General features: G+C 35.7%; 5 protein-coding genes across 8 annotated transcripts; 4 read left to right on the plus strand and 1 right to left on the minus strand.

The window, feature by feature from the left end:
- Positions 1–434: 434 nt before the first annotated feature.
- On the minus strand, positions 435–5,166 carry LOC125210983 (DNA cross-link repair protein SNM1). The gene is made up of 10 exons (XM_048110646.1): positions 4,539–5,166; positions 3,851–4,051; positions 2,818–3,162; positions 2,618–2,681; positions 2,027–2,244; positions 1,828–1,941; positions 1,383–1,488; positions 1,081–1,292; positions 892–992; positions 435–808 (listed from the first exon to the last, which is right to left on the minus strand). The coding sequence occupies exons 1-10, from the start codon at positions 5,130–5,132 to the stop codon at positions 664–666; spliced, it is 2,100 nt and encodes a 699-aa protein (XP_047966603.1). The 5' UTR covers positions 5,133–5,166; the 3' UTR covers positions 435–663.
- On the plus strand, positions 5,140–11,900 carry LOC125210984 (3beta-hydroxysteroid-dehydrogenase/decarboxylase). Of its 3 annotated transcripts, XM_048110649.1 has the most exons (14): positions 5,140–5,316; positions 5,417–5,429; positions 5,522–5,832; positions 6,685–6,774; positions 6,903–7,036; positions 7,355–7,525; positions 7,913–8,038; positions 8,697–8,776; positions 9,207–9,405; positions 9,727–9,832; positions 10,498–10,672; positions 10,875–11,031; positions 11,201–11,267; positions 11,359–11,900. In XM_048110649.1, the coding sequence occupies exons 3-14, from the start codon at positions 5,601–5,603 to the stop codon at positions 11,499–11,501; spliced, it is 1,680 nt and encodes a 559-aa protein (XP_047966606.1). In that variant the 5' UTR covers positions 5,140–5,316; positions 5,417–5,429; positions 5,522–5,600; the 3' UTR covers positions 11,502–11,900. The 3 variants fall into 3 exon arrangements, with proteins under 3 accessions (XP_047966606.1, XP_047966605.1, XP_047966604.1); XM_048110648.1 differs by having other exon boundaries at positions 5,140–5,429; XM_048110647.1 differs by having other exon boundaries at positions 5,140–5,429; positions 5,591–5,832.
- Positions 11,901–12,586: 686 nt separating this feature from the next.
- On the plus strand, positions 12,587–16,023 carry LOC125210178. Its single transcript, XM_048109750.1, has 9 exons — positions 12,587–13,042; positions 13,550–13,670; positions 13,806–13,906; positions 14,022–14,290; positions 14,391–14,462; positions 14,894–15,004; positions 15,267–15,337; positions 15,422–15,575; positions 15,655–16,023. Exons 1-9 carry the CDS (start codon positions 12,844–12,846, stop codon positions 15,871–15,873), a joined length of 1,317 nt encoding a protein of 438 aa, XP_047965707.1. The 5' UTR covers positions 12,587–12,843; the 3' UTR covers positions 15,874–16,023.
- LOC125216187 lies at positions 13,585–14,953 on the plus strand. The gene is made up of 6 exons (XM_048117844.1): positions 13,585–13,674; positions 13,806–13,906; positions 14,022–14,290; positions 14,391–14,523; positions 14,603–14,767; positions 14,894–14,953. The coding sequence occupies exons 2-5, from the start codon at positions 13,834–13,836 to the stop codon at positions 14,731–14,733; spliced, it is 606 nt and encodes a 201-aa protein (XP_047973801.1). The 5' UTR covers positions 13,585–13,674; positions 13,806–13,833; the 3' UTR covers positions 14,734–14,767; positions 14,894–14,953.
- A 6,681-nt stretch (positions 16,024–22,704) lies between the features above and the next one.
- Positions 22,705–24,739, plus strand: LOC125216421 (floral homeotic protein GLOBOSA-like). Of its 2 annotated transcripts, none has more exons than XM_048118129.1 (7): positions 22,705–23,006; positions 23,075–23,141; positions 23,688–23,749; positions 23,831–23,930; positions 24,041–24,070; positions 24,191–24,235; positions 24,342–24,739. In XM_048118129.1, the coding sequence occupies exons 1-7, from the start codon at positions 22,819–22,821 to the stop codon at positions 24,483–24,485; spliced, it is 636 nt and encodes a 211-aa protein (XP_047974086.1). In that variant the 5' UTR covers positions 22,705–22,818; the 3' UTR covers positions 24,486–24,739. The 2 variants fall into 2 exon arrangements, with proteins under 2 accessions (XP_047974086.1, XP_047974085.1); XM_048118128.1 differs by having other exon boundaries at positions 22,710–23,006; positions 24,336–24,739.
- The last annotated feature ends 2,464 nt before the right edge of the window (positions 24,740–27,203 follow it).

The raw sequence follows: 27,203 nt of genomic DNA on the forward strand, positions 1-27,203 counted from the left end.
TCGGAACATATGCAAGTGAAATCTCGTTAGAATCCTTATGAAATTATCTTTAATTTGATATATGTTGTGCGAAAAAATAATTTAAATCGAGAAAGTTATATACGTTTTAAAGTTATGAGATGTTTTTCAAAAGTTAGTTACAACTAATTTGTTGTAAATTGACCTTAATACCCTTATTTGTTTTTTTTATCGTATTGACATTTCAAGGTTGATAATCTAGACCGTTAATTTAAATATCTAATGGCTATTATTTAGTTGTAGTTAACAACTAAGTATTGAGTTAACAATATAACACTTCCCTGGGCTATTATATTATGAATTTCATATATTCATTTATTTGTAAAAATTATTTTTAATATATAAAAATCAAATTTTATAAATAAATATTTTTTAATTGAACCGCCGGTTTAACAATTGAACCGACAGTTCCGGTTTCACATTTTTTTGAACCTGAACCGGCCCGCTAGAACCGCCAAACCGTCTGCCGGTTCAAACCGCCGTTGCCGGTTCCGGTTCGTGAACCGACGGTTCGGTTCGGTTTGTGCATGCCTAATTATATACATGTCTCTGTATTTTTGCATTTTTTTTTATCAATGAAGTAGGATAATTATGCAGCACTTATGTTTATATGCGTTTGCTTACAACATTGATTTTGGAGTTTGCTTAAGACAAGAGTTGGGATACCATTGAATTCTGCGAATCTGGGCCGTGATTGTTCACGCTCGGGATGATGTTTGCAGGAGATATCAATTTTACGAACTCCTTCAGCTCCATGAAGCTGCTGTGTTCGCTGTATGGTACCTCGTATCTGAACAAGTATAAAAACATCATAACACAAGTTAGAATGCGAGATGTTTTGTCAAACCGAATGGACTTGTAGGAAATTTGGACCTTATCATAGTGCCCTTCTGCCACCTTCTCCCAGTCGACTTCTTTCCTTTACCGAACGACCAACCAGTAGGCGAAAATGCAACAATCAGACTAAACCGACCCTACAAGATTGAAGAAAATATTCATGTAACTGCAAGAATAAGCATGTGTTAAAACAGGCTGAATATTTATGAGATCCATTTTCACTACCATGTAATGTTTAGCCATATGGTCTAGTCTCTTGAAACTGGCAATACTCCACATGGGAACGACGTGAATATGGCTCTCCTGTTCATTTGTGGTGAACCATTGCATATCTTCCTGTTTGAATCCAAGACATTCCAAGATTCGTAGTTTTGCAGCAGTGACATAGACTTTCTTGTGCAGTGTTTTAGCAACCTCTAGAAACACCCTTTCTTTTCCTGTCTCAAACCAAAGTATTGGATGTGTTGAAATCATAGTTTACAAACGGACAAATAACTGTTCTCTGAATTCGTATTATAGACACCTACCAATGGTATAGCTGCCAATTAGAAACAAGGTCTTTGGGTTGAAAGCTTCAGCTCGGATGGAATCAATGACAAACTGGATTATGGCCTCCTGTTTCGGAAAGTCATACTACAACAGTGGACAAGAAGCAATCATCAATTTAACAGGATAAAGAAGTAGCAGGTGCTAGGAGAAGATAGGTACAAATACAATCCCACACATCATGTTGCTATAGAGTGGTAGGTGGAATAAAAAGACCCTGATATAAATGGGATCTATGAGACACAGAGAAGATTCATAGAGGTAAGGATCATTTCTGAAACATATGTTATGTTTGACATATCGATACTTTCTATATGATACTTGTCTTTGAAAAGTACAAGAAGAGTTCAAGTATATGTGAAGCCACATTGACTCTATACATATAATTAGGAACAAAAATAGTTCTTAGCTTTCAGCATCTATTACCTGGGGATTGCAGTAGGTTGTGTCAAGGATGAGAGTGTGGACTGGACAAGCTTGCAAATTGAACAGCTCTGTCATTTCCTCACAGAATCGAAAATCACCAGTGTGTAATACAGGCTGCAATATGAATAGAACCTAACTTAGAGAAACACCAAAAACACTAAAACTAAAAGAGATGTTTTTCAATAGTTTTTGTACACACCTTACCATTAGGTGGTTCAAATAACATTATGATCGCACCAGGGCAGTGATTAGCATCAAAGCAAGTTACATTCGTGCCTGCAATATTTATCTTTTCACGGAGAGGCAAAACTTGAATATTTGCCCATGGAATTCCAAGTTTCAGATTGACTAGCTTTGCTGTAATTAGGGAGCAATATATCACTCCATGACTGAAGGACTTCGTAAGTCCTTGATAATCTGCAGATAGAAGGGAAACATAATGTCTTAAGTAACTCCCCTTCTTCCAAACAATTACAAATTTCAACAAAGTGGGCGGCGTAAGGTTGTTTGAGTCCTTCAACTTTTTCAACAGACAAGCGTTCAATCATCTAAGCCTTGTTCATTTTATCACCCTTGCTTGCTTCAAGTTAAAGGTGATTCTTGCAGTTTATAGTGCTAAACGCATCAGCACGAGCACTATGTTTCTCACCTATTTGTATTTTTCGCATCTCTCGTTATTCATATAACTTACAATTGGACATTTCTATTTTGCAGAAATTGACAAGCTAAATCAAGTCAAAAAAAGTCATATCCTACTAACATTTCTTTAACTTTATCCACTAGGACTTACGATCTAAATGGAAGTGAGTGAGAAAATAATGAGAACAATCCCTTCTTAGATACTTAAAGCCATCCTGCAAAATATATGAAACTTAACATTAGGATGAATTTATAATATGAACTCAAAATTAATATCTCACCTACACTATCAACTCACACTAACTATCAATAAAAGAATTGCAGAATAACTATGTCGAAAGCATAACTTACCACACGAAATTGTGTACCAGGAATGCTACACCACGAAGGAACATCTTTCTGTTTCCCATTTCTTACATGATCTTTCTTTTCCGTTCTCCTATTGCTAGTATTTGCCTTACTTCTCGGAACACTACTTTGTCCATTAGTACCAGTTTCAGCTCTTTTAACAGGGTGAGAACCCGGAAAAAAATCTGTTATTAACTTGTTCATCCCTAGTTTAGTTTCATCTGGTACACTTCTTGAGGGATTTGTCTTTGGTTCCACCATCCTGGTCAACTCACTCCTTAGCTCGCTGAGAGCATGAAGAATTTTTTTCCTTGGACCAAGTGTTGTAATGCCAATGTTACACAGATCCTGCAATAAGACAATTGATTCTTTAGTGTATAAACGATGAAGAAAGGATCCATATAGTACCAACTTGGTAAGCCTAAGCACCTAATGCATGGGGGATGGCATCAGCCCATGTTGTAAAAAGGTACTTGTCTATCACAAACTAAAATTCCTAGGCATGCTTACACGATTTCATTATTGCACAAAAATTATATGTTCATATATTATAATTTATCTATTCTTGCATATTGGAAGGCACATCCGCAGGTTCAAATATATGTCAACAGATTGAGAATCAATTTCACTGATAAATCAAATTATCTCCAAAATATTAATCCAGCACTATATCACAGATTCACACATGAGTTTGAAGCTGCGGACTTAAATTTCTGAAATCCCTTCGATAGTTTCGTTAGGCAGTTTGTTTCATGTTTTAGCATGAACATTTATTCTAACACTGGTTGCACGATTCCGAACTATAATCACACCTTTTTCATAATGTTACATTTCTTGTGCAATAGCCATAATACAGTTTTACAAATTAGTATCATTGCATTATATAATGCCAAAGAAACAATTGTCCTACAGCAAATTTCTAGAGAATGCAGTTACTAATTCAGTGATTCCCAAGTGCCAGAATCATATAAATTATAAAGGCCCTACCACAAAGCATAAAAAATGCCCGCAGCTACAATCAAGAAACAGTACAAACCTCTTCTTCCAGTGTTTGCAGTGCATCCCAGTCAATCTCTTGTCTAACAAAAATTTCTTCATATTTTCCAAGGCCCAAGTTGCGTAGCCACTCTACAACTGGAGAAACATCCACATCAGTTGTCAAAGGTTTTAGAGGAGAACCATCTAATACTTGGCCAGGACACTGATTAGCTCCTGCGTCATCATTACCGGCAGCCACCTGAAACCCATTATGTTAATCTCAGATAAAAACAATATCTATGGCAGCTATCAATTGAGCAACAGATCCAATATCTCCAACTTAGATCCCAATTAATCTGAAACATCTTTTTCCTGCAAATTACAATAACAAGGCACCTAATGACACATTGAACTCTAAGAATCCTTCAGATTTAGTTATTAGGCCTAAAGCCAAGTTTTCTGTTAGCTTAGACCATCCAATTATAGTAGCAGCCTCAACCTCCACTATGAATTCTGAATCCTGCAAATGCAAGTTGATACCTCTCTAACACATCCACACAACATCATAAAGCGAATATTTCTTCCACCTCAGATTTCAAAGGCACAATAAATAAATCACATTATAGATTGGCACAGCCACAAATTAGGATGAAATAAACCTAAATATAGCACAAAACTGCATACTAAAACAGCACACACATAACAAAAGCTACACAAAATCAAAGAAAACAAGCAAAATTTCTCACATGAGCAGGGGCCTCCACATTATCCAGGCACTCATTAGTGTGAATATGCCTCCCTTCATCGCTCAACTCAGATAAATCAGTCCCACAGAGAGGGCATGAAATCACAACATCACATTTCATATCATCGCCAGCATCATCACTACCCGTCTCATCCACCTCAGCACACAGCTTGAGCAGCACATCGAGCCGCGAGCTTCCTTCCGAAGCTTCTTCGCGGCAGTTTCCTTCTTCATCTTCTCTGATTGGCTCTAAATTTCTCGACTCACCCACATTATCAGCGCGAGTGCAATCTCTAACCCTTTTATTATTCAAAAAATCAAGTGTCGGTTCAATTGAGTCCAGCCCACAACCCAAATCTGAATCTGCTTCAGCAACGTTACGATTTTCCTTCTCGAGATTCGCCAGTTTCCGTCTTTTCGGGGGTTTCGATGGGCGATGAGCCGTCAAATTGCTTGGTTTAAGCGGCAGGATTGACCTGGTTCTGGGAGATGGGGAAGGGTAGTCTTGGAAATCGTCATCATCCAATGCGATATTGAGAAATTTTGAAGAGGATGGGGAAATAGGGCTGAATTTTGATTTGGAAGGGGGCGCCATTGATTAGATGTTCGAGCTCGAGGAAGGACTGCAGATTGCTCTTATTTTCAAATATAAGCAGGAGATAAATGGAGGGAAATTGTTTAATTTTATAATTTAAAGTATTTTCATGATGTTCCCCACGCCTTTTCTGAATATTCCAAAATTTTTATATCGATTGTGGGAGATAAACAGCCACGTTATGGTTTGAGTCTTTCAAATTATAATTTTTTATTCTGATAATGGCATAATTTTGTGTTTTAATTTCATAATTCAATTCGTTAATCAGTCGATCGCATTTTCAGTTCGAAGATCCAGGTGAAATCTCCAGCCATCAAAATTTCCATTTCAATTTCTGTAGCAATGCAAATTTGATTAGTTCGTTGATCAGCAATTGACTGATAATTCAGTTTACACATTTTAATTCCGGCTGTTTTCGGCTGATACGACGTCGCTTTGACATCGTCTTTGGTGCTCAGCGCCGGGAAAATGGGCGGCGAAGAGAAGTGGTGCTTGGTGACCGGTGGCAGGGGATTTGCGGCGCGGCATCTGGTGGTGATGCTCATCAGATACGGCATGTATTCGGTTCGCATTGGGGATTTGGGGCCCACCATCGAGCTCGACAGCGACGAGGAGAATGGGGTTCTCGGCGAAGCTCTGAAGTCTGGCCGGGCCGACTATGTGTCTGTAGATCTTCGCGATAAAGCACAAGTGTTTAAGGGTTGGTTATTACAGTATCATCTTGTTAATTTAGGGTTAATAATTAATATAGGAGTATGCATTTGTGTATGCTTTTTTGGAAATGTGGCTGAGTTGAGGAATAGGCAATAGTGGAGTTTGCTTCGCATGTTTTATCTAGCTTATGATCACTATGGATGTCGTTGGATTGTCTTATAAACCATTTAAGCAAGTTTAAGAGAGGTAGAATATAACGAGAGCTCGAGACTAGAGCTGGTTGACAATTTCTATCTCCTTGTAATTGCTTGAGACATCACGAGTCAAACTATATCAGGATTAAGAATTTGATGGGCGTGGATTGATGCTGAGATTTAACCTGAGAAGTTAATTTTGTTGAAATGAAGCGAACTTCTACTGATGCATGCACTTAGCTTTTGATGGATGGCTTTCTTTTTCAGTTCCACGGCTGACTTTTTTTATCAAAGATGCATAATGCACATCAAGCAGCATTCAGCTTTGGAATTAGAATGTGCTTGCTAAGAATCTGTAATGATGCAACTCATTTGATTACTTGTGCATTTCTTCATTAACATAGAAAGTGATTCATTGACATAAAATACCGTTTACTTGTTGAGAAGTTGTTCGTAATGGATAGCTATGGTCATGCCCTTGTCCTAAATCTTTAAGAAGTCTTGTACTGCTGATAGTGTGAAACCATAGATGCCTAGAATTTGTGATGCACATCTAAGAATCTGTTATCATGTACGTAGTAATATGTTTTTATCCCTTGCACACTTCTTCATTGACATACTGTGCTTCAGTTTATTTATTTATTTTTAAGTTCAGTATATAGTGTTGTTTGGAATAATTCCAGTCAGCTTCATCCCTATTGCAGCTTGCATAGGAGTTGTGGTTGTATTCCATATGGCTGCTCCGGATTCATCCATTAATAACTATCGGCTACATTATTCTGTCAACGTACAAGGTTAGTTTTCTGGGCATTGTGTACATTAGCAAAAGTAAGTGTTTTTTGGTTATTCCTTGTATGCATCTAATTCTTCACTACAGCTGCCGCGTTTACTCTTTTACTTATTCTGTATACATGTCTAACAGGAACCCAGAACATTCTTGATGCATGTTCTAAGCTGAAAATTAAAAGGCTTATATATACAAGTTCTCCAAGTGTTGTCTTTGATGGAGTCCATGGTATATCTAATGGAAATGAATCATTACCCTATCCTGCTAAGGTAAATGGAAGGGTTATGCATTTTCGAAATGGTTTTCTATCTGTATGATTCTGAGCTAGACGCGATATTTGTATTATTGCTGACAAAATTTCTTTATTTAAATAATTTGAATGCATCATTTTTTATTTGAAGTATGAAGTATCTATTCCATCCACTTTTTTCTTATTCTTTCTTCTCTCCCCCTCCCTGACTGATTAGTCTTGTATACCTTATTCAAATCAATCTCGTGAATGCCGAAGTTTGACATTGCTTGGCTACTTCATGGGTCACACTCATCTAAACCGTACCTAAATCTTGAAATATTGTATTGATTTTCAGCACTATGATTCGTACTCTGACACAAAAGCTGAAGGAGAATCCCTAGTTATCAATTCAAATGGTTCATATGGACTTCTAACATGCTGCATTCGACCTAGCAGTATTTTTGGCCCTGGTGATAGGTTGTTTGTTCCATCATTAGTTTCTGCAGCAAGGTCTGGGAAATTAAAGGTAACGATAAGTATTGGCTTTTTCTATCCATCTGTCGAATCTTGCTCCTCCATGATTAGATACTGGAAACTTTATTATGCATGAGACTAATAAAAGGAATCCTGTGACTCATTTTCGTGCATTGGGTTTACATTTTGTAGTAATTGTGTTATACTGCCTGCTTCTGCTTGAGCATTGGGACTGAGAAATTTGTGGTCATGAATTCATCTTAACTCTTATATAAATGTTGCTATGGATTTCCTTTCTGTTAGTCGTTTTTCAGTAATCCTCAGATCCTGAAACTCTGATCTGATATTATATTGGTGTGCAATGACATTTAGTTCATAATGAATTATCAAAATCTCAAAATCAAACTCTGTTAACTTCTTTGATGTGTGGAGTGTCCAGTTCATCATTGGAGATGGTAAGAACATGTATGACTTTACCTATGTTGAGAATGTTGCACATGCTCACATTTGTGCCGAGCGAGCTTTGGCATCTGGAGGGGCAACAGCAGATAAAGCATCTGGACAGGTAGATTTTTATTTGCATTTGTGATTTTATTGCAGGTCCCAGCTGACCAGAATATTTTAAGCCCTTAGTTCTAGTTCAAATGCTTTAGTTTGTTAAACCACTAAATTATCTTACTTACTGAGTCTGCTTACATTTTTACTGTTTGAGCATGCTTGAGGATGTTTTCAGTCTCAAAGAAAGTAGGTGTTTATAGAGACCAAATAATTGGTTTGTGGTGTTCAAAGTTTGCTATGATGTTATCATCTTCTACTTGGTATTAATTCAATATAGATAAAAAAACCCATGCTGCAATCCTAGCTGTTTTGCCTGAAGTAAAAGCGCGTATATATATTTGGTTTAAATATTTTTATGCAACATTATAAATAACTTCCTCGAGTTTGTCAAATTTATGTTCTGATCCCACTGCAGCACAATGCATTTTCTAACACATTGGGCCAGATTTCCTCCACTGTCTGTATATGCATTGGATACTGTAGTTTGTTAAATGTATAACTGTTCTGCTTGGGGGTGTATATTTCAAATGCATAAGACTTTTGAGATTTTACTTTAGTGCTAGCTCATTTGATTTAACAAGAAGCTTTGCGCATAGGGTTGTTTTATTGACTGAGGATGGAAACCATGGTGACATAGTTGTTAATTTGCACGGTCGTGCTTGCAGGCATATTTCATTACCAATGGGGAACCACTTAAATTTTGGGAGTTCGTCTCTATCATTCTGGAAGGTCTTGGCTATGAAAGGTACTTTTGTATCAAATATCGAGTTCGCCCCTCCAAGCAGTTATCAAATATCTATCCTCTTGTATTCTTATAACATTTCAAATCTTCAATAGAATCTATCAGGGTGCAACCTGAACCTCATGTACAGAATTTCTGAATTTTTCCTACAATGGTCTATTATTACCAGTCAAACCAACAAATATTTTCGAGCAAGCTCGTTTGTTGTGGACTTTGCGCTTTTGCTATAGTCAGACATATGTCTGGAGGATAGCCGTAATCATGTTGACTTTATCATTGAAATTTGCTTTTTCACAAATACTTTTTTGCTCTGTTGTTTATTTAGATTTTCTGTGCATGGTTCTACAACAAACCCTTTCCTGGGCTACTGCTTATTTATATGTTCTGCTACAAGCAATACATGGTACCTTAATTTCTGATGTTGTCCATGCAGGCCAAGAACCAAAGTTCCTGCCTTCCTTGTGATGCCAATTGCGCATATGGCGGAGTTAATGTATAAAATATTTGCACCTTTTGGAATGAAGGTACCACAGTTGATACCTTCAAGAGTTCGACTTCTGTCTGTCAGCAGAACCTTTGATTGTTCGAAAGCAAATGACCTTCTTGGCTACACCCCGATTGTACCCCTACAGGTCTGTTAGGCATGGACATTTGATGAGTTAACTTACTTTCTTTTACCATAGGGATAGTTTAATATAAGGGGTGGGTAGATAGCGTACCATTTCAATCAACAATTTTTTGTTGAGTCATCCTAGAGTTTTCTTCAGCTAGATTAAATTTTGCCAAATGAATGCCAAAGGTGTTTGTATGCTAGTTGTTTCCTTTGGGAATTGTCAACCATCTCTATCCAGTAGAAAAGAAAGGGTCATCTCAGATTATGCGGCCTCATGGGATGTTAAATTGTACTATTGTTAATTTTTTCTGATGATCCTAAGTTGATATTTTTTCTGCAGGAGGGAATTAGAAGAACTATTGACTCATACCGACATTGGAGAGCTGGTGTTCAAATTGAAAGAAAGGGGCCTTCTAAAGTTGAATTACTTCTTGGCAGTGGGAAAGGTGCCAATCTTTTGCTTTCTGCTCAACTTCGTGTAATAGATCACTGACCATTGTTGAATCAGATGCATATGCGACGACTCAGCCTTATCTTGCATAATATATTAACTTTGTTAGCATTTTTCGAATCAGGATGTGACCATTATGTCTCCATTTTTTTTAGATTTAAGGAGCAAAGGGCTAGAATGATAATTTGAATCACTTAAAAGGATAAAGCTGGACAAATTTTGTGGAATTGCCTGGGGGGAAAACAGATTAATCTAATTGAGTATATTAAAGTTAAACTTTCTGATTTCGATTAATATGTTAGCCTTAGGTTTTACTTGTGGACTGGAGTGTCAGTTTTTTGCTTCTTTTCTGTGGTTTTATTTTGAGTCCGATAGTGTCTCTTGGTTCCTGCTCATGGCAATCCTCTTCTTTGTTATCGTGTACTCTAAAAATTTTCCTAAATTTATAATGCACTTTCTGCATATTTTATCGTGGTTCCTTTCGTCGGATTATCATTTTTTTTGTACATTTATACATTCGCTTTTGATATTGCTATTCCTGATAGATTCATCTTGTGAGGTGCTAACCCGATAGTATATAACACGATCAACAACCTGATCAGAGTATTTGATATGGAGCTAATACGCATTTCATAAACCTGATCTTGGTGACTTTTGCAGTTGCTGAAACACTACTTTGGAGGGACATAAAGCTGACACTCACTGTACTGGCATTCTTGGCTGCATTTTACTATAATTTTATAGCCACTGGATTGACCTTCATAACTTCACTTTCCAAGCTTCTATTGATGGGATCAGTCTTCCTCTTTGTCCATGGAAAACTACCCGAAAAAATGTAGACATATCCTTACTTTCTTTTTCGCTTATGCTTGTTAATTATGTTGCTAAACTTCAGACTGTAGAGTAACTAGAAATATCTGAATCGCCAACTGTTGCTGTAGTTATGCAGATGTTTCATAAACTTAGGATGGGGGGGTGGGGGGGGTTTGCATATCAGCAGTGCTCTAAATTCTCACTTTTCATTATATTTGCTGCAGATTAGGATATAAACTAGAAAAGATTTCCGGATCAAAATTTCATATCTCTGCAGCTGCTTTCCACCATTTTGCTTTATCTGTGGTTTCGATATGGAATTCTACTGCTCGGGAATTCAAATTACTTTGTAAAGGAAATGACAATAGACTCTTCTTCAAGGTAAATTTCGCTTTTTTGCTACAACTCACTATTTCATTTTCAGGGTACAAAAATTGAACTTGAAGCCATGACAATGACGCCAACTTCATTCGTTATGGATCTATAAGCGTGCATATGAATGATGTGTGAGCTGACAGTTTTAAGATTTTTTGTTTTGCTCGTGAAACAGGTTGTTCTTTCATTATTGCTTCTCAGTATCCTTGGAGCAATTTCAGCACATAATGTTTTTGCTATAGGTATGTCCTGATTTCATGCGCTGATCTAATCATCGTTTTACTTATCAGTTACCACAGTTCATCAGCTCATGTCACCTTTCGCTTGCTGCAGGACTACCCGTCCTCTTTTTTTGTTTTGCTCTGTACGACAAAAAGGAGAAACAGATCGACAAAATAGGCCTAACAGCAATTGCATTTGGATACAAACTGAAGTCCCGCGCTAGGGCAAAGATTAACTTGAGGAAAAAGCAATAACTGGTTAAAAGGGCTTCCACATTTCACTTTGTTGGGTTTTTATGGCATGAGCTAGAGAAGCACGGGCTCTTTGGCGTGAGTTTTTGGACCTGGAATTCGCACGTTGTGTCGTTTTTGGCAGTGCCATTCCGGTGTCCGTTTGCACGTGACTACTCCAGTCCAATGCAGCTGGATATATTCTTTTAGGGCGAAGAGATTATGGTTTTGTGGTGTTATTGTTTGGATGGTAGTAGTGATTGAGTTGTTTAACTTGCCTTCTGTTTCCTTTTTTATGCACAGGCAAGGCCACCTCTCATAATTCCTTTTTTTGCCAGTGCATATTCACATGCAATGTATGTATATATACATATTGTGTGGTCTATATGTTTATATCAATGTTCAACCCAATTTGCACTTTCATTTACACCAAAAATCTACCAAATTTTATTTGTAAAATTGAGCCTTAGTTTCTAGTGTGAATTACACTAATCATCATTCATCACCATGTGACACAACAACACTGTTTACAAAACACAAGACCAAAAGTTAGTGCATTTGAATAAAAGTGCAACACTCAATCTTTGATATAGATAGAATTGCAATACCAATAAAAGTTCACAAATTAAATCATTATTATGGGGACCAATACATTGAATTTTCCTTGGAAAATCAATTCCTTTCCTTTTTAATACTCCTAATTAGTACTTAGTATTTATTTATTTGTCAATGTACTCTATTTTTTCTCTATATTATTTTTTTTTTTTTTTTACTTTCTCTCCACTTTAACTATTTAATATTATTTTTTTAAAAGAGGGCAGAAAATGAAATATTGTATTACTGTAGAACGAGGGAGTAGTTACGGTAGTAAAATCACATAGCCAAAGTTGGTTGAAGATTTAAGCAAACAGTTGAAATCAAAGTGATTTTTAGGGATCACGCCAATTCCCACTTTGTTGAACCTTCTGAAAAAGGTGATGGAAGTAAAAGGAAAAGAGAAGTGGAGCTGAGCACATAATCACATTTTCAAGAAAGTTTCTGCTTTAACTCTTTATTTCACTCCATATCATTCCATGCGTTTGTGAAAGTAAATGTTTCTGGTTTTCTATTGCCTCATGCTTTGCCTTTCTCTCTTTTACTTGAAAAAAGATTGATTTTTTTTAAGCATCGCCTGTGTGAAAATTAAGATGCATTGATCCTCTTTTTGTATAAAACCCCCCTCCATTTATGATAAATGCTGATATGTATTCTTTAAATTTCCCTCCTTTTAATGCATTAAGCTGAATTTGTGTTGAGCTTCATATGAAAAGATAAGTTGTGATTATAGAGGTGTATTGCGTTAGTTGATTGAATGATTTAGAAAAACATGGGTGGTGGAATTGGGGGAGGGAGGGTGGAGGTGATTGATGCTAAGGGGTGTTCGAGGCTGTTCATGGATTTTTCTTCCTCATTCAGAGGAATCCCCACATTTTCTTTGGAGCCTCCGTCTGAAAGTCCGGTTAAAACTGTGAAAAGGAAAGGTCCTTTCTCCGGCCTTGTCATTTGCGTGACGGGGCTCTCTAAAGGTATTGCACAATGCTAAATGTATTTAATGCTGCACTTCATATGCATATTGTGTCAGTATTGTGATTGCTGGTGCTTAGTTTTGTAGCATGTAATGTCTATGATGGTACATTATGTTTGCTATTCTGGAAGTTTAGCTTTCTATAAAGAAGAAGCAAGTGGCTAGTTCAATCCCTTTAGTTGAAAGTGATGGTTATTCAAGCTTGGTTTTGCTGTGATTAGTTTGCTATGTTTGCTCTGATGAATCATGCTGTTTCGTTATTCGGTGTCAATTATTGTACAACATTTATAGTAATCTAACTTACTGAGATGTCTATGATAATGGTGTAATCTGAATGTGGTGGCATATAAAGGGTAGTTACCAGAGACAGAGCGTGGAGCTTCTAAACTAAACATAACCAGGTTTTACATTATGGATCTACAGTGTGCCCCCATTGTGAAGAAGTACTTATGTTTTGTAGATAATTCAGTACAGATTTTATCATCTCATTTTTTGTTTTGATGTGTAGAAACAAGGAAGCAGGTGAAGGAAGCAACAGAGAGATTGGGAGGTCACTATAGTCCTCATCTCCATCCTCGCTGCACTCACTTGGTGGTTCAGATATCCTCTCTTAGTGCACGTATTAGTATTTAGGTTCAGTAACGATCTTATATCATCCGATTCATCTTTGACTAATAATGAGATAGAAACAATATATTGATTTTTGTGAATCTCACATCAAACTACCTTGTGGTAAACTGTTACACTTAAAACATTTATTACAGCTTTCATGGATGTAAGTTTGAGCACGCTATGCAACACGGAACTACTAAGGGTTTACTCCTGGTAACAATTGGGTGGTTTGTGGATAGTGTCAAGAGGAATGGTAATGTTTCCATTTATCTGTCTTTTACATAATAAAATTTCAGCATTTTGTAATATTCTCTATACATGCATTCTGTTTGAGCTACAATGGGTGATAATCACTGGTTTCATTTCAGTTAGGCTGAAAGAAACACTGTACAGTGTTAATAGCATTGGAGATGATGGTTTAGCAATTATCGACTTCAAACGGCTTGATCAAAGCTCTGGTGCAGAAAATTCGTGTCTGCCTTCTGGTTTACTGAAGCATACTAAACAATCCGACCTCTGTGGAGCTCCTGGTTCCCAGTTTTCAGAGAGGGAGAGAAAAAGACACTCTACTTCGTCATCCTTTTCCGGTCAAACCTTTTACGTTGATGTAGATGTACCAGCAGAACTTCTCAGTAAGGTAGGCTCACATTGTTGAGTATATTGTCTCTGTTTCTTCTCCTTGTTTGAGCTGGTTTTTATCGCATTTTGAGAAAACTGCATCAAATGTATATTCGTAGGTTTCTGAGGCTCTCTCTGCTGAAGGTGCTATCTTACTAGATCAATGGTTTGTTGGCTGCAATGCTACTTATGTAGTTTGCGAAGGACATTCTATACAAAAATATATGCGACACTCAGACCAATGTTGTAACAGTAAGTTCTCTTCTCTATGTCCGTTTGTCACGCAGAATTTGTGTGAATTCACTCGATTCTAACCAGTGAAATTTGGTAGTATATCGCAGCACTCACGATGCCATTTTTTTCTCCCCCTCAGCCGCTATGGGTTCTAAAGTCTGCAAAAGAAAAATATCTTCACAGACTCGTCCATTAATCGGCCGATCTAGCCAGGTTTACTGGAGTTAGAGATGATAACTCCAGGCACGGTGTTTCCCATGAGGTATATATTGAGTATTCTAAATGCCTCTACTGTATCTGTATTTTATGGAATACAATCTCCAAATTATCTCTTTTGAATATATTTTTTATTCCTTCCGCATTGAGTCTTCACTTGCATTCTTTTCAGGGCGCGACTAGGGTGACTTGTTCTGCCGAAAAAACCAGTTATGAAGAGAGGCGAATGAAGGTGAGCCTAGCCAAAGATGGTCTCAGAAAGTGTCAGAACCATCAAATGCAGGTTGGCGTTTGTTCGTTAATTAATTCACATTGTTGTGATAGAAAAAGGATATGTTAATCTGGTGATGACTTGCTGCTGGAATGATGATCGCGGACATGTCAAACTCCAATACGCCCGATAACGCCAGGCAGTCTTTTGGATTCGATATGCTGGTCGATATCTGAGCCAACCTTAACTGCTTCCATTAATACAGAGTCCTCAAATGTCGAGAATGGCGTTGAAGACCAGCCACCCGTGTTCTTTGGCGTTTGTTCGTTAATTAATTCACATTGTTGTGATAGAAAAAAAATCCGAGGCTTCGTTTGTGAACTTGTCTCGACCCCTCACAGAAAGGTTAGCTAAAAACTCCCCTTATATGAACCTTGAAACTATGTATTATTACAACGAAGAATGTTTTCTTACACATGTCAATTGCAGCGTGAAGTCCGAGTTAATACTAAAAGGACGTTTCCTCACGATCATGTTCCCTGTCGACCGGTTCTCTGAGATGGGACCTTGTGCAAGGACATTCTTCAGCAACAAAGGGTTTACATGTATGCAGGTGTTGGATTATATCTATGCATTTTACCAGGTATGATTTTTCTTGGTATCTTATGATTCGGTGGTGTGGCAAAATGCAAGGATTTGACTATATATCAATTGATCCTTAGGAGAATATGTCTAGTGAGGAAATAGAACTTGCCATCTACACAGACTCGAGACACGCTGACCGACTTAGGTCCATCTACTCGAGCAAGGAAACAGCAGAGCGCGGTTATGTAGAATTCAGACGGATTGATTTTCTTGGCAGTCGGAGGAGTTTTGAAATGTTGAAACGCGTACAAGGCGACAATAATAGTAACCTGTACGAGTTATTGATCCGAGCATGAGCTGCGTGTTCTTGCCATTCATCGCCTCTGCTAAGAGATTTGAAACAAGGGAAGGGACATATATATATATATATAGGGATGTGATCATATCATAACTAATATTTATGGTAATAACCTAATAACCCTCATTTTATGGACGAAAAATATCATTTTATGGAATAAAAGTATCATTTTATGCATGCTGAAAAAATATCATTTTATCGTGTATAAATATCATTTTTAGTAAAAATGATATTTTTACTATGAGTTATGATATGATCGCACCCCTATATATATATATATATATATATAGAGAGAGAGAGAGAGAGAGAGACCCATTATCCACAAACTCACTCTTAAAGACCGAACCATACCAAATTAGGTATGGTTCGGTGGTTCGGTGGTTCGGTGATTTATAAATTTGTGAATCTCATAAAACTAGATCTAAAAGCCTTAATTTGGTATGGTTCGGTGGTTCAGTCTTTAATAGTGGGTTTGTGGATAATGGGACTATATATATATATATATATATATATATATATATATATATTATCTTATCCATAAAAAACTAGATCTAAAAGCCCTAATTTGGTAGGGTTCGGTGGTTCGGTCTTTAAGAGTGGATTTGTGGATAATGGGACTCTATATAGATATATATATATATATATATATATATATATATATATATATATATAGGGAGATGATCAAAATAAGTATGTGTTTAAATCCAAAAATGCAGCCCAAATCTTAGCCCTAGGATTAGATGATCTAATGGTCAATAATTAACCAAAAATACGGAAGGTCATAATTAAGCAGTTTTAGGTCATATTATAAGATTTGGGTTTATGTCATGTTAAGATCATTTTAGGTCATGCTTTATTAGCATGACCTAAAAATAAAGTAACTATGACCTAAAAATGCCCTACGTATGACCGCGTTCTGCGTTTCTGTATTTAAATCTGGTCTTCATAGATCAAAACCCATATATATATATATATATAGGGATGTATTCATATCCTTTTTACATCTTTTGTTCTATTCTCCTTTTTAATCTTGGCCATTCAATTTAAAGATCTAATGGCCCAAAATAGACCCTGATTAATTAAATTTTATTCATCATAAAAATCTAAAAGGGCCTTCTTGTCATACACATTTGATTTAGTTATGGTAAGTAGCTTGATTTTCTCCATCAAAGATTTCAGCGTTTATTTTCTACGATACAATTAATCTTTCTTCTCTTCTATCTTTTCTTCTCCTAATATTCTCCATTGAAGAACATACGGTTTCTACTTCTTCTTAAATCCAAATTTTTATCGTTTTTTTCATCCTTTTACAAATTCCGTTTTATTGGAGAAGTCGCGATTCCTTGACGTTTTCTTCAACAATAGAAGAAGGTAATTTATGTACTTGACATGTTCATTATTAATCTGATGACATTCTCCATTAATCTGATGTTTGTATGTTATGACCATTTTATTTAAACTATTTTTGTTTATGTGTTATACAATCTTAGGGTTTTGTGCAATACTTGGGTTTGAATGTAGGTGGCTAGTTTAATTTAATCCACTAGGGTTTAGCAGTCGTTGGTGGCTAGGGTTTAGTATTTTGCTTAGGCGACAAGTCTCATGTATTAGGGTTTAGCAGTCGGTGGTGGCTGTTGTGTTGTAATTCTCGATTTATATAATGTACGAATAGTAGTGTATAATGCATTTTTGCTAATATGTAATGTACGATTTATATCATATAATGAAAAGCAGATGTATATGCCCGCGCTGTTGGAGATGGCGAAGCAGATGTATATGCCCGTCGTTGGTCAGAAGTTCCAATCAGTAGATTTTGGTTTCGCGCTTTATGATGTATATGCCCGCGCTGTTGGAGATGGTGAAGGAGAAAGAACTTCGTAAGGGCAAGAGGAAATGTTGATGTATTTTGTACCTAAAATCATTATTAGTTTTCGTTTTCGGTTAAGTCTTAGTATTCATTTCGTTATCCTAGTGTTATTAATCATACAACTATCAACAATTTATGCATATTAATTTTGCATTTTTAGTCTGTTACTGTACATTATTAGTAACGAAGTCGTACATTGTTGTTTACAAGCAGTTAACTTAATTCGACTACAGTTCATTATTAGAAACATTTTGTACATTACACATAAGAACATTGCATTATTACACTGTTAATGTACATTATTATTCATGAAGATGTACATTATTGTACGCAATGACTTAAGTTGTTGTGGATTATATTTTCGGGTCAGTTCATCATTAATAAACACATTTTGTCCATTATTCGATTAATTTCATCCATTATTAGTTTGTTAATTTACATTATTAGTAACGAAGTTGTACATTACAGTTCATTATTAGAAACATTTTGTACATTACACATAAGAACATTTTACTCGGTTCTTTACATCCATTATATGTGTTGTGTTTACGACATCAGACACTAGTACCAAAATATGCTTCTGTTCGCAAGATGTTCCGCATACTATGTATGGTTCAAAACAGACCAAGCAACAAGTTATCTTTTTTTCCTACCAAAATGAGCTATCCAAAAAAACATGGTGTTAAAAGTAATATAAACAGCGTTTCCAATTATTATCCATACGATCAATGCAGCCCATAATCATCGACCCACTTCTCGAAGTTGAACTTTGGCGGCCTCTCTCTCCAAAACCTGGTAGCATGAGCTTGGTTGATGCCACCTCTGGAGTTATGTGGAAAAGTCAGCAGAGTCTTTGCAAATTTTATTCGGAAGATACAACAATGGCACCCTTGTTGTGTTTCACATTGTAAATATATACATGTAGAAGTATTATTTTTGTTACTGGCCTTAAATTTACTGTCAAATTTCTATTTTGAGAATGGTTATATGGGAGATTGAGAGTTTGCTGATAGAGATTGATTTATAATTTTCTTCAATATTTTATTTTATTTTTTATTAATTTAAAAAAATTTGTAGTTTTTTTATGTGTAGATATTTACCATTTAAGACTATAATATTACAAAAACGTCATTAATCTCACTTGTTTCTTCTTTCATAGCCTTTTAATTTGTACTCCTACTTTATTCATTTGGACTAATTTTTATCTCGTTTCAAGCATTTAAATAGGAGTAATAACCTTATTACGTCATTAAATCTTTTATTGTCAGTCTCACATTTCTTCCAACATTCAAGTTCTTCTATTAATTTTTTACTTATCTCCCTAGAAAAGATTTAAAGGTAAATTAGTCAAAAATAAAAAATATATGGAAAATAAAATAAGAGTATTATAATCATTTTCCAAATAACTATTATTATTAACAACTCATTTTTTGATGAAATAATTCGCATCTCTTGAAAACAAACTAATCTACCATTGTATATCTACACTAACAATTATTTTCGCCATTTAATGATCCAAGAAACCTTTTCACCAAATCACATTTAATACTATAAATATCATTCAAGACAGATAAAATGTGACTGCTATATATTAATGTAAACGCATGATTAAAATATAAAGTATCACTTCATAAATGTTCGTAAATTAATATAAGTACGTGAAAATAAGTACAATAGGTAATAAAATTTGTATAATATGTTAAACAGCTTATTGAGAAAATTAAATCTGTAATTACATCAACTAGTGTAACGAAATATAGCCTCCAAGCTTAAAAAAATAGTACAAAAAGTTTAAAAAGTAACGAATTAATAGTGCAAAGTTCTTTCCATCAGTATTACTTACACTAAGTAATATGGGAATTGCAAATATGCAAGAGTGACAAAGTATAACTTTGTTATTATCTCAATAATAAAATGTGAAATACTATCAAATATGATTGTTCTTAATGTATGAAATTTCTGAACTCATATTTTAAGTATGTAGATGCAATTTTCATTTAACAATAATATTAAATGTCATTTCAAAAAGAATAATTAAACATAAATGTTGCTATATACTTTTTTTAAAATTTGCAATGTTATTTTGCAGTGTTTAAAATTAATATATTGTTTATTTAATAAAACTTTATATTAATATAAGACATATACATAACAAAATAATCCACCAGCAGAAAGAACATCGTTAATGCATACCGAAATGGGACCATCATTCGCGGAATTTGCGATGCAGTCTGATCCCGACGTGTTGCGGTGAAGAGGGGGAGCGACTAGCGAGGCATTGTCCCAGACAATAGTGGAGGTGGGCAAATGGGTGCGAGATGCGGTTCGGCCCTAGCAGCGACTGTGTTGCGGAGTGCAGACATGCACCACAACCTTTTTTTCCTTGTTTATTACTAGTACTTAAAAAAGTTAGTTTTAATATTTACTTATTTTATTTTGTCATCTATAAATACAACACCAAGCATATTCCAAACAATCTCAATTCGATCTTCGTTTCTAAATTTAGAAATGTATCGTATATTATTTAATTTCAGGAAGTTTAATTTGTCATTAATATATAGTTTAATTTAAAAATAATTTAAATTATGTAATTTATCGATATCTAATTCATGTAATTTATTTATAATCTAAATAATAAAAATTAAAATATACGTGGAATTTGTGAAACTAAAAAATGTTAAAATAAAATTTAAACTGTAGCATGATTTGAGATATAAGTTGAAGCTGGAGATGTTGTGATATAATTTAAGATTTAAATGGAATGGATAACAAATAATTGAATCGTAGTAATATGAATTAAGAATTGATATGAGACTGGATTGCGGCCGTTTTTATAGATTGGAACATGTCCACATTATATATATCGAAATGCATAGGAATTAGGATGTAAAGTACTAATAACATGATTGATCGCTTTATATGAAATAAATATGTTATTGAATACACCCTTATTCAAGTATATATAGACGAATCAATCATCAATGATTTTAATTTTTATTTTCTAATTTGGGTTAGAAAGTAAGCGCAATATGAGACGTGAAACCTCATATATGTATCTCCAAATCAGGACACCTGACCTACCCCACTTAAAAAAACACGTTTTTCTTTCTATTGTGTTCCAATTAAGATGACACATTTTTTTTTTTTGGTAATTTTCTCTCTCCAATTAATACACTCCTATTTAAATATTCACCTTTCTTTCTCTCTCTATTTTAATACTTACACGCTCATTTTCTCTCTCAAATTAAATACATTAACCAATAACTCCTAAAATCCCAAGCCGGCTAAGAAATGTGTCTTCTTAGCCGGGACGGAGGGAGTATTAAAATACAAATTTTTTTTTCTAGAGGCTGGAAATCATATGGAGTACAAATAAATTGAAGCTTTTTGGAATTTATGTACATATACCATTCACAATTAAGTTTAATTTCATTAGGTTCTATTATATAACAAAATAAATCCACTCCTAGATAGAACAAATTTTGATTGTTTATTGTTGATTGGGGCCGAGTTTGTTTACAAACATTTTTGATCTTCACGACCTTAATTGAGTTTAAACAATTTGTATAAACCAACTTAATTAACGCTTATACCGTTATACGGTCTAACAAGTAACAATAAGCATGTTGTACTACCTTACTGAAGCTCGACTCTTCCTTAAGTGTGTATGTGGGCTGAAATGACCGTCAGTAGGAGAAGCAGACTTATATACTAATTTCAATTGAGTTACCAATGTGAGATTGTTATATTTGTATATTTAATTTCAATTGTCAACCCATCGAACTAAGTCGATCTAACATAAGATTTAAGATAATTTTAACACGCTTCAGCAAGTGTGGGCCATCGGACTTCCATACACAATGTTAGAAATGGGCCACTCACCCCTTAAAAGATCTCATAAGGGGGAGGGTTATCCATCCTTATATAGAAGAGATAGGATCATCATCAAGCCGATGTGGGACAAGATATTAGAATTTTAACACGCCCCCTCACTTGTGGGCCGGAATGACACATCGGACTTCCATCACGAGGGTTATCCACACTTATATAGATTAAATTGGATCATCACCAAGTCGATGTGGGACGTAATTTAGGGAATTTAACACACAAGGCAGACAAGACAATATATAAGAGGTAATTAAAAAGATCCACCATCATCACTTGCACCCACTTTGATATCATATTATTAATAGGGTTATCCACAATTATATAAATGAGACAAAATTATTATTGAGTCGATTTGAAATAAGATTTAATAAGATCTGTTGAGGGGTGGGTGACCAATTTCTACTCGTCATTTGCAACAATGGCTAACCAACTAATTAATCAAGCTCAAAGCGTTAAGTTCATTAATTAGTTAACGAGAACGACAACGCTTAGTTAACACTCCTACGTGTGCACCTATGTAGGAATGATATATAGGTAGATAATGCACATATTGATTTTACTGAGTTGCCAAGAATATCGAATTGCATAGACTAAGACATTTTGACTAAAATCTTCCCTAAAGTTGCACACTTGAGATTTAAAATTAACCGGATTGAAAATACCTTCATGTCCCATCTCACATCTTATAGAGCTCCATAGCCCATCACATTTCCATCCATAGCCATTTTCTTTTCTGACCAACATTTTGATTTTGATTTGATGGTAAAGATTTTCAATTCAAGAAACATGAAAACCCTAATTTCAAGAAACCTACTAATCGTCTAATCCTATCTACAAAACTGAATAAAATGCTGAGTTTCATCCCTTGAATCGGAAGAACGTAGAGAGACCAATAGATAACAAGGTCCAACTAAGAGAATAAATGAATAATAATACTAATATCAAAATATTTCATCTATTTTTTATCTTTCTTCTTAATTTATTACTGATTTGAACAGTTGGGTTGGCTTTATCAATAGACCATAATTCCTTAAACGGCTGTCTTTTGCTGAGTTTTTCGAAAGCTTCTTGTCCTTCACTCCTACAAAGGGAAAACACCATCAATTTCTCCTCTTTTCTTCTTCTTCTTCTTCAATCTTAAAACTAGAGAGAGAAAGAAAGGGGAAATTAAAAAAGTGATCTTTGCAGATGGGAAGAGGTAAGATTGAGATCAAGAGGATTGAAAACTCAAGCAACCGGCAGGTCACCTACTCCAAAAGAAGAAATGGGATCATGAAAAAAGCAAAGGAGATCAGCGTTTTGTGCGATGCTCATGTTTCTGTCATCATCTTTGCCAACTCCGGCAAGATGCACGACTTCTGCACCCCTTCTACTACGTATGTGTGTGTGTGTTTTTAGTTTCTTGATTTTTCATTACCTAATTCCGGATGTTTTCTTTTTAAAGACTGGTTGACATGTTGGATCAGTACCACAAACTCTCTGGAAAGAGGCTCTGGGATGCAAAACATGAGGTATTCATTATCTGTGTGTGTGTGTGTGTGTGAAATATCATAAAATAAAATTCAGCCCTAGAATTCGAGAATTTGCCAAAAACAACATGGGTTTTTGTTGAAAGTTAGTAATATGTGTCAAAGATTGAATTTTGTGGAAGATTTTTATATAGTTTGAAGATTTCCTTCTCTGGATCTATCCTTGGACCTTGCTCCTTCTCCTATAGCTACTATTTTAGCACTTTTCCATGTCAAGAACTCCAAAAACTGTTACATCTGGAAACAGATCTGGTATAAAAAATGTCTTTCCTTTGGTTGCAAAAATTATGAATGCTACTGCAGTTTCTTAGCACAAGAAAGGGAAGAAACTTATGTATTTGTGTACCCTTAAATGGATCCAGTTGTAGGGCTCCCTTTTTGTACCTGATGATTTCCTTCTTGGCCTGTTGGTTCTAATCAAGATTTCAAATTTTTTTTATTGATTAAATCATTAGCTTAATCTGCACAGTAGGTTTATTTATTTAATACCCCATATATCTAACAATAATTTCAAAAAAAAAAAAACAGCACTTGGACAATGAAATCAACCGAATCAAGAAAGAGAATGACAGCATGCAGATTCAATTGAGGTTTTATGATTTCCTCCATTTTTCTATCTTGAAATTTAACATCTTCCCATTTATGTCTCTTAATATTTTGATTTTTATTAGGCACCTGAAAGGAGAAGATATATCTAATTTGAGTTACAAGGAGCTCATGGTGTTGGAGGAAGCCCTCGAAAACGGAATTACAACTCTCAAATCCAAACAGGTCCTAATGATTATGTGTGTGTAATTGTATTGAATATCATCTAAATGATCATGAATCTAAAATCTCCTTATTTTCTTTCTCATTTACGTTATTCTTTTTTATGGTGACAGATGGAGTTCGTGCGGATGATGAGGAAACATGTATAAAAATAATTGAAATTGGATGATTTTTCTTTCTACACACAAAACACACACACACACACACATGTTATGCAATTGCTATTCAATATACTAATGTTGGACTATTAAAAATAATTCCAGAATGAAATGATGGAGGAGGAGAATCAGAACCTTCTATTCAAGCTTGTAAGCTTATTTTTACTCTAATCATTTTTCATTCTATAACATATATATTTGAAATTGGCATTTATTTAATTGAGAAAATGTTGGATTATGTGATGGCCAGCGGCAGATGCATCTGGATCCGATGGACGATAACGTGATGGAGGCGCAGGGCGTGTACGATCATCAAGTTGGGGACTATGAAGCACAGCAGCAGATGCCATTTGCCTTCCGCGTGCAGCCAATGCAGCCTAATCTGCAGGAGCGTTTCTAAGGGCTTCCAACAAATTTATAAATAACTGCACAACTTGGGGATTTAGTTGGTGTTTGTGGAAGATTGTAATGTAATGTGTTAATTTGTTGGTTGTCTAAATGTGTGTGTGTGTGTGATGGTTGTCTTGTTCAGGCCTAACTCTTTATACTAGTATGTTATTGTAACTTGGAAGATGACTTAGTCATGTACTAGATGTGCTTTAGCATGTGTTTGCATACCAGTATATGATGATCATCATTGTTTGTGTTTTTTCACTCCATCCCAAAATTCTAGCAAGGGTTTGAGATGGACTAAACAATAGAGTACTCCATTATGTAAAATTTAGGAATTATCAGTGGGAACTCCATTCTAACTTATTATTGTACATGTTAATTTTGGGAGATGGGCTTCTGACAGCCGGTGAGTTAAGACCTCCCTTTAATGGGCTATTGTATACCCTGATTTAACCCCTTCACATAATGTCGGACTAGAGTGTCGGGGCCGCCAAGACGACGGCATTGCCTTTTGCTGCAATTGTACATGTTAATTTTGTGATACAGGCCCGGCCCCGAGGGTGAGTGATATGATGGCCCGTGACCCAAAATATTAGGATCCAAAACACATTATTATACTCATTATTTAAAATTCACCCTAGAATTTAATACAAGCGGCCTTCATTTATTCATTCATGATATGTTACGTAAACAATTACTGTATACTAACTAGAAACTATTTTCATTTTAGTTCGTCGTATAAAAATAGAACTTGCTAAACTTTTTATTTTAGGAAATAGACCCCACCATTCATTTCTCTTCTTCTTTCTTACTTTACCTATTTTTCTCTTTATTTCTCTTACTTTGTCACATATTATGCATTAAAATCCGTGTAACTTTAAAAGTTTTTATTTTTCAAAGGCGATTACATTTCAAATAACACAGTATTATCATGCACACGTTAAAAAAAACACATACACACGTTAATAGTTTGGGGGCCAAAAACGGTTTAGTGAGCCGAACTTAAAAAAAATTCAATCTCATGAATTAAATCCAATACATATTTACTCTGAGTATATAATCTTGCAAACCAAACAGTCATATTTATAGATTGCAATTATTTAAAAAGAGCTTTTAGAAACTTATAAAGGAAAAAATAGTCGCTACGGCGGTGCTAATTGGTCAATAGAGGTTAGCATCCATGACCTTTTTCATGAGCAAACTGGCCTTCTCCCGGACCCGGCCCGAACCACCCACTGAAATCTCCGCCAGCGCCGACGAAAACTCCGGCAGTTCGGCAGCGGCCCTGAAGCATTTTTCGCTGTCGTCAAACAACCTGAGAAGGATCTCAGCCGCCCCTTCTTTACTAAGAAAGCAGCCGCTCTTCAAAATCCCCAGCATTCGGGCCACGATCCTATCGGTCTTCTTCAGCTCGCTCAGCCCTTCTTCGAACCGGGCCAGAAGCCCGAGAATCGCTAGAGCAGTTCCGGCTAGATCCTCCCCGTCTCCGCTCTCCGCCAGCGTCATCAGAGCCGGCACCGCCCCCTCTCTCACCGCGAGCGTGCAATTGCCGTGAAACTGCACCAGCTCCGCCAGAGAGCTGAGGAGGTGGTGTGTGGCCGGCCCGCACGGCCCGGATATCGCCTTCACTAGAACCTGAAGACTCAAATTCTAAAACACAAATATAATAAACAAATTTTAAAAGACAACTAAAATTATGAGCAAATTGTCAAATAGTCATTCACAAAATATGTCAAATTATTATTTGTGAGTACCACACATACTTTTAAAAACACAATATATATTTATCTCATCTTTACCTTTTACTCAATTCCGTACACCAAACCAAACGTCATTTCAAACTTAATTAGATGATATTGTTATGTCTAAGGATATTTTGTCTATATATTTTAAAATTTAGATAGTCCACACATCAGCACATAATTCACCAAAAAAAGAAAAGATTGAGATAATTGAGAAAATCTCAAACTTCATCATTTATTTTTCTGATTTTGAAAAGTGTGGGACGAACAAAAATTCAACTATCCTTCATGATTTATTTGGCAATTTATCCTAAAAATATTCCTTCATTAAATATCTCATGTGATTTTGAATGCCCACAAAACCCAGCTAATAGAGTTGTCAACTAGACCAGACTAACCTAGCTAACCCACTACGACCTAGGCTCATCCCTTCGATGATATAAAGCAAGCCTAGACTAGACTTACTGGTTGCAGTGAACTCCAATTAAGATACTTTTCAAAGTGAAACTCAATCCTATTAGAAACCTTGTCTATGACGAACTACATATATCAAAAGCCAAAACTACAAATCCTATATTATTATTTCTTCTAAAATTTTAACATAATTTTAAATTATTTAACTAACACATTCTATTCACATTTTATCATTAAATTAACAGAAGCATTTAAAAATCTGATTTATATTTCATGAATATCCAAATACTACCAATTACCAAACACCAATAGAATTATTAACGTAGCTTAGCGATAAAGTGGTTAATACAGACCTGAACGGTGCCGGCGACGCCAAATTTGGCTTTATTCTTGTCTAACATGGCAAGGCTGCATAGGTAGGAGGCGGCGAGTTTGGCGGATTCCGGCGAGTCGATGAGAGAAGTGAGGTGGAAAATGGTGTCCTTCTGAGCTAAAGACTGCTTCAAGTTGGGATTAAGCGAGAGGTTGAAGAGCACCGAGAGCGCCAGAGTTTGGACATTTTGAGGCGA

The sequence above is a fragment of the Salvia hispanica genome, chromosome 3 (assembly GCF_023119035.1).
Source record: "Salvia hispanica cultivar TCC Black 2014 chromosome 3, UniMelb_Shisp_WGS_1.0, whole genome shotgun sequence".
Classification (NCBI taxonomy): domain Eukaryota; kingdom Viridiplantae; phylum Streptophyta; class Magnoliopsida; order Lamiales; family Lamiaceae; genus Salvia; species Salvia hispanica.

Excerpts from the sequence above, each read along its gene's own strand:
- LOC125210983 (XM_048110646.1), bottom strand. The coding sequence starts at position 5,132 with ATGGCGCCCCCTTCCAAATCAAAATTCAGCCCTATTTCCCCATCCTCT. Across the intron at positions 3,163-3,850 it reads TGCAAACACTGGAAGAAGAG|GATCTGTGTAACATTGGCAT; the intron begins GTTTGTACTGTT and ends GTCTTATTGCAG. Across the intron at positions 1,293-1,382 it reads AATTGGCAGCTATACCATTG|GAAAAGAAAGGGTGTTTCTA; the intron begins GTAGGTGTCTAT and ends GGTTTGAGACAG.
- LOC125210984 (XM_048110648.1), top strand. The coding sequence starts at position 5,601 with ATGGGCGGCGAAGAGAAGTGGTGCTTGGTGACCGGTGGCAGGGGATTT. Across the intron at positions 7,526-7,912 it reads CAAGGTCTGGGAAATTAAAG|TTCATCATTGGAGATGGTAA; the intron begins GTAACGATAAGT and ends TGGAGTGTCCAG. Across the intron at positions 9,833-10,497 it reads ACTTCTTGGCAGTGGGAAAG|TTGCTGAAACACTACTTTGG; the intron begins GTGCCAATCTTT and ends TGACTTTTGCAG.
- LOC125210178 (XM_048109750.1), top strand. The coding sequence starts at position 12,844 with ATGGGTGGTGGAATTGGGGGAGGGAGGGTGGAGGTGATTGATGCTAAG. Across the intron at positions 13,907-14,021 it reads GGATAGTGTCAAGAGGAATG|TTAGGCTGAAAGAAACACTG; the intron begins GTAATGTTTCCA and ends GTTTCATTTCAG. Across the intron at positions 15,338-15,421 it reads TCTCGACCCCTCACAGAAAG|CGTGAAGTCCGAGTTAATAC; the intron begins GTTAGCTAAAAA and ends TGTCAATTGCAG.
- LOC125216187 (XM_048117844.1), top strand. The coding sequence starts at position 13,834 with ATGCAACACGGAACTACTAAGGGTTTACTCCTGGTAACAATTGGGTGG. Across the intron at positions 13,907-14,021 it reads GGATAGTGTCAAGAGGAATG|TTAGGCTGAAAGAAACACTG; the intron begins GTAATGTTTCCA and ends GTTTCATTTCAG. Across the intron at positions 14,291-14,390 it reads CAGCAGAACTTCTCAGTAAG|GTTTCTGAGGCTCTCTCTGC; the intron begins GTAGGCTCACAT and ends GTATATTCGTAG.
- LOC125216421 (XM_048118128.1), top strand. The coding sequence starts at position 22,819 with ATGGGAAGAGGTAAGATTGAGATCAAGAGGATTGAAAACTCAAGCAAC. Across the intron at positions 23,007-23,074 it reads TTCTGCACCCCTTCTACTAC|ACTGGTTGACATGTTGGATC; the intron begins GTATGTGTGTGT and ends TTCTTTTTAAAG. Across the intron at positions 23,142-23,687 it reads TCTGGGATGCAAAACATGAG|CACTTGGACAATGAAATCAA; the intron begins GTATTCATTATC and ends AAAAAAAAACAG.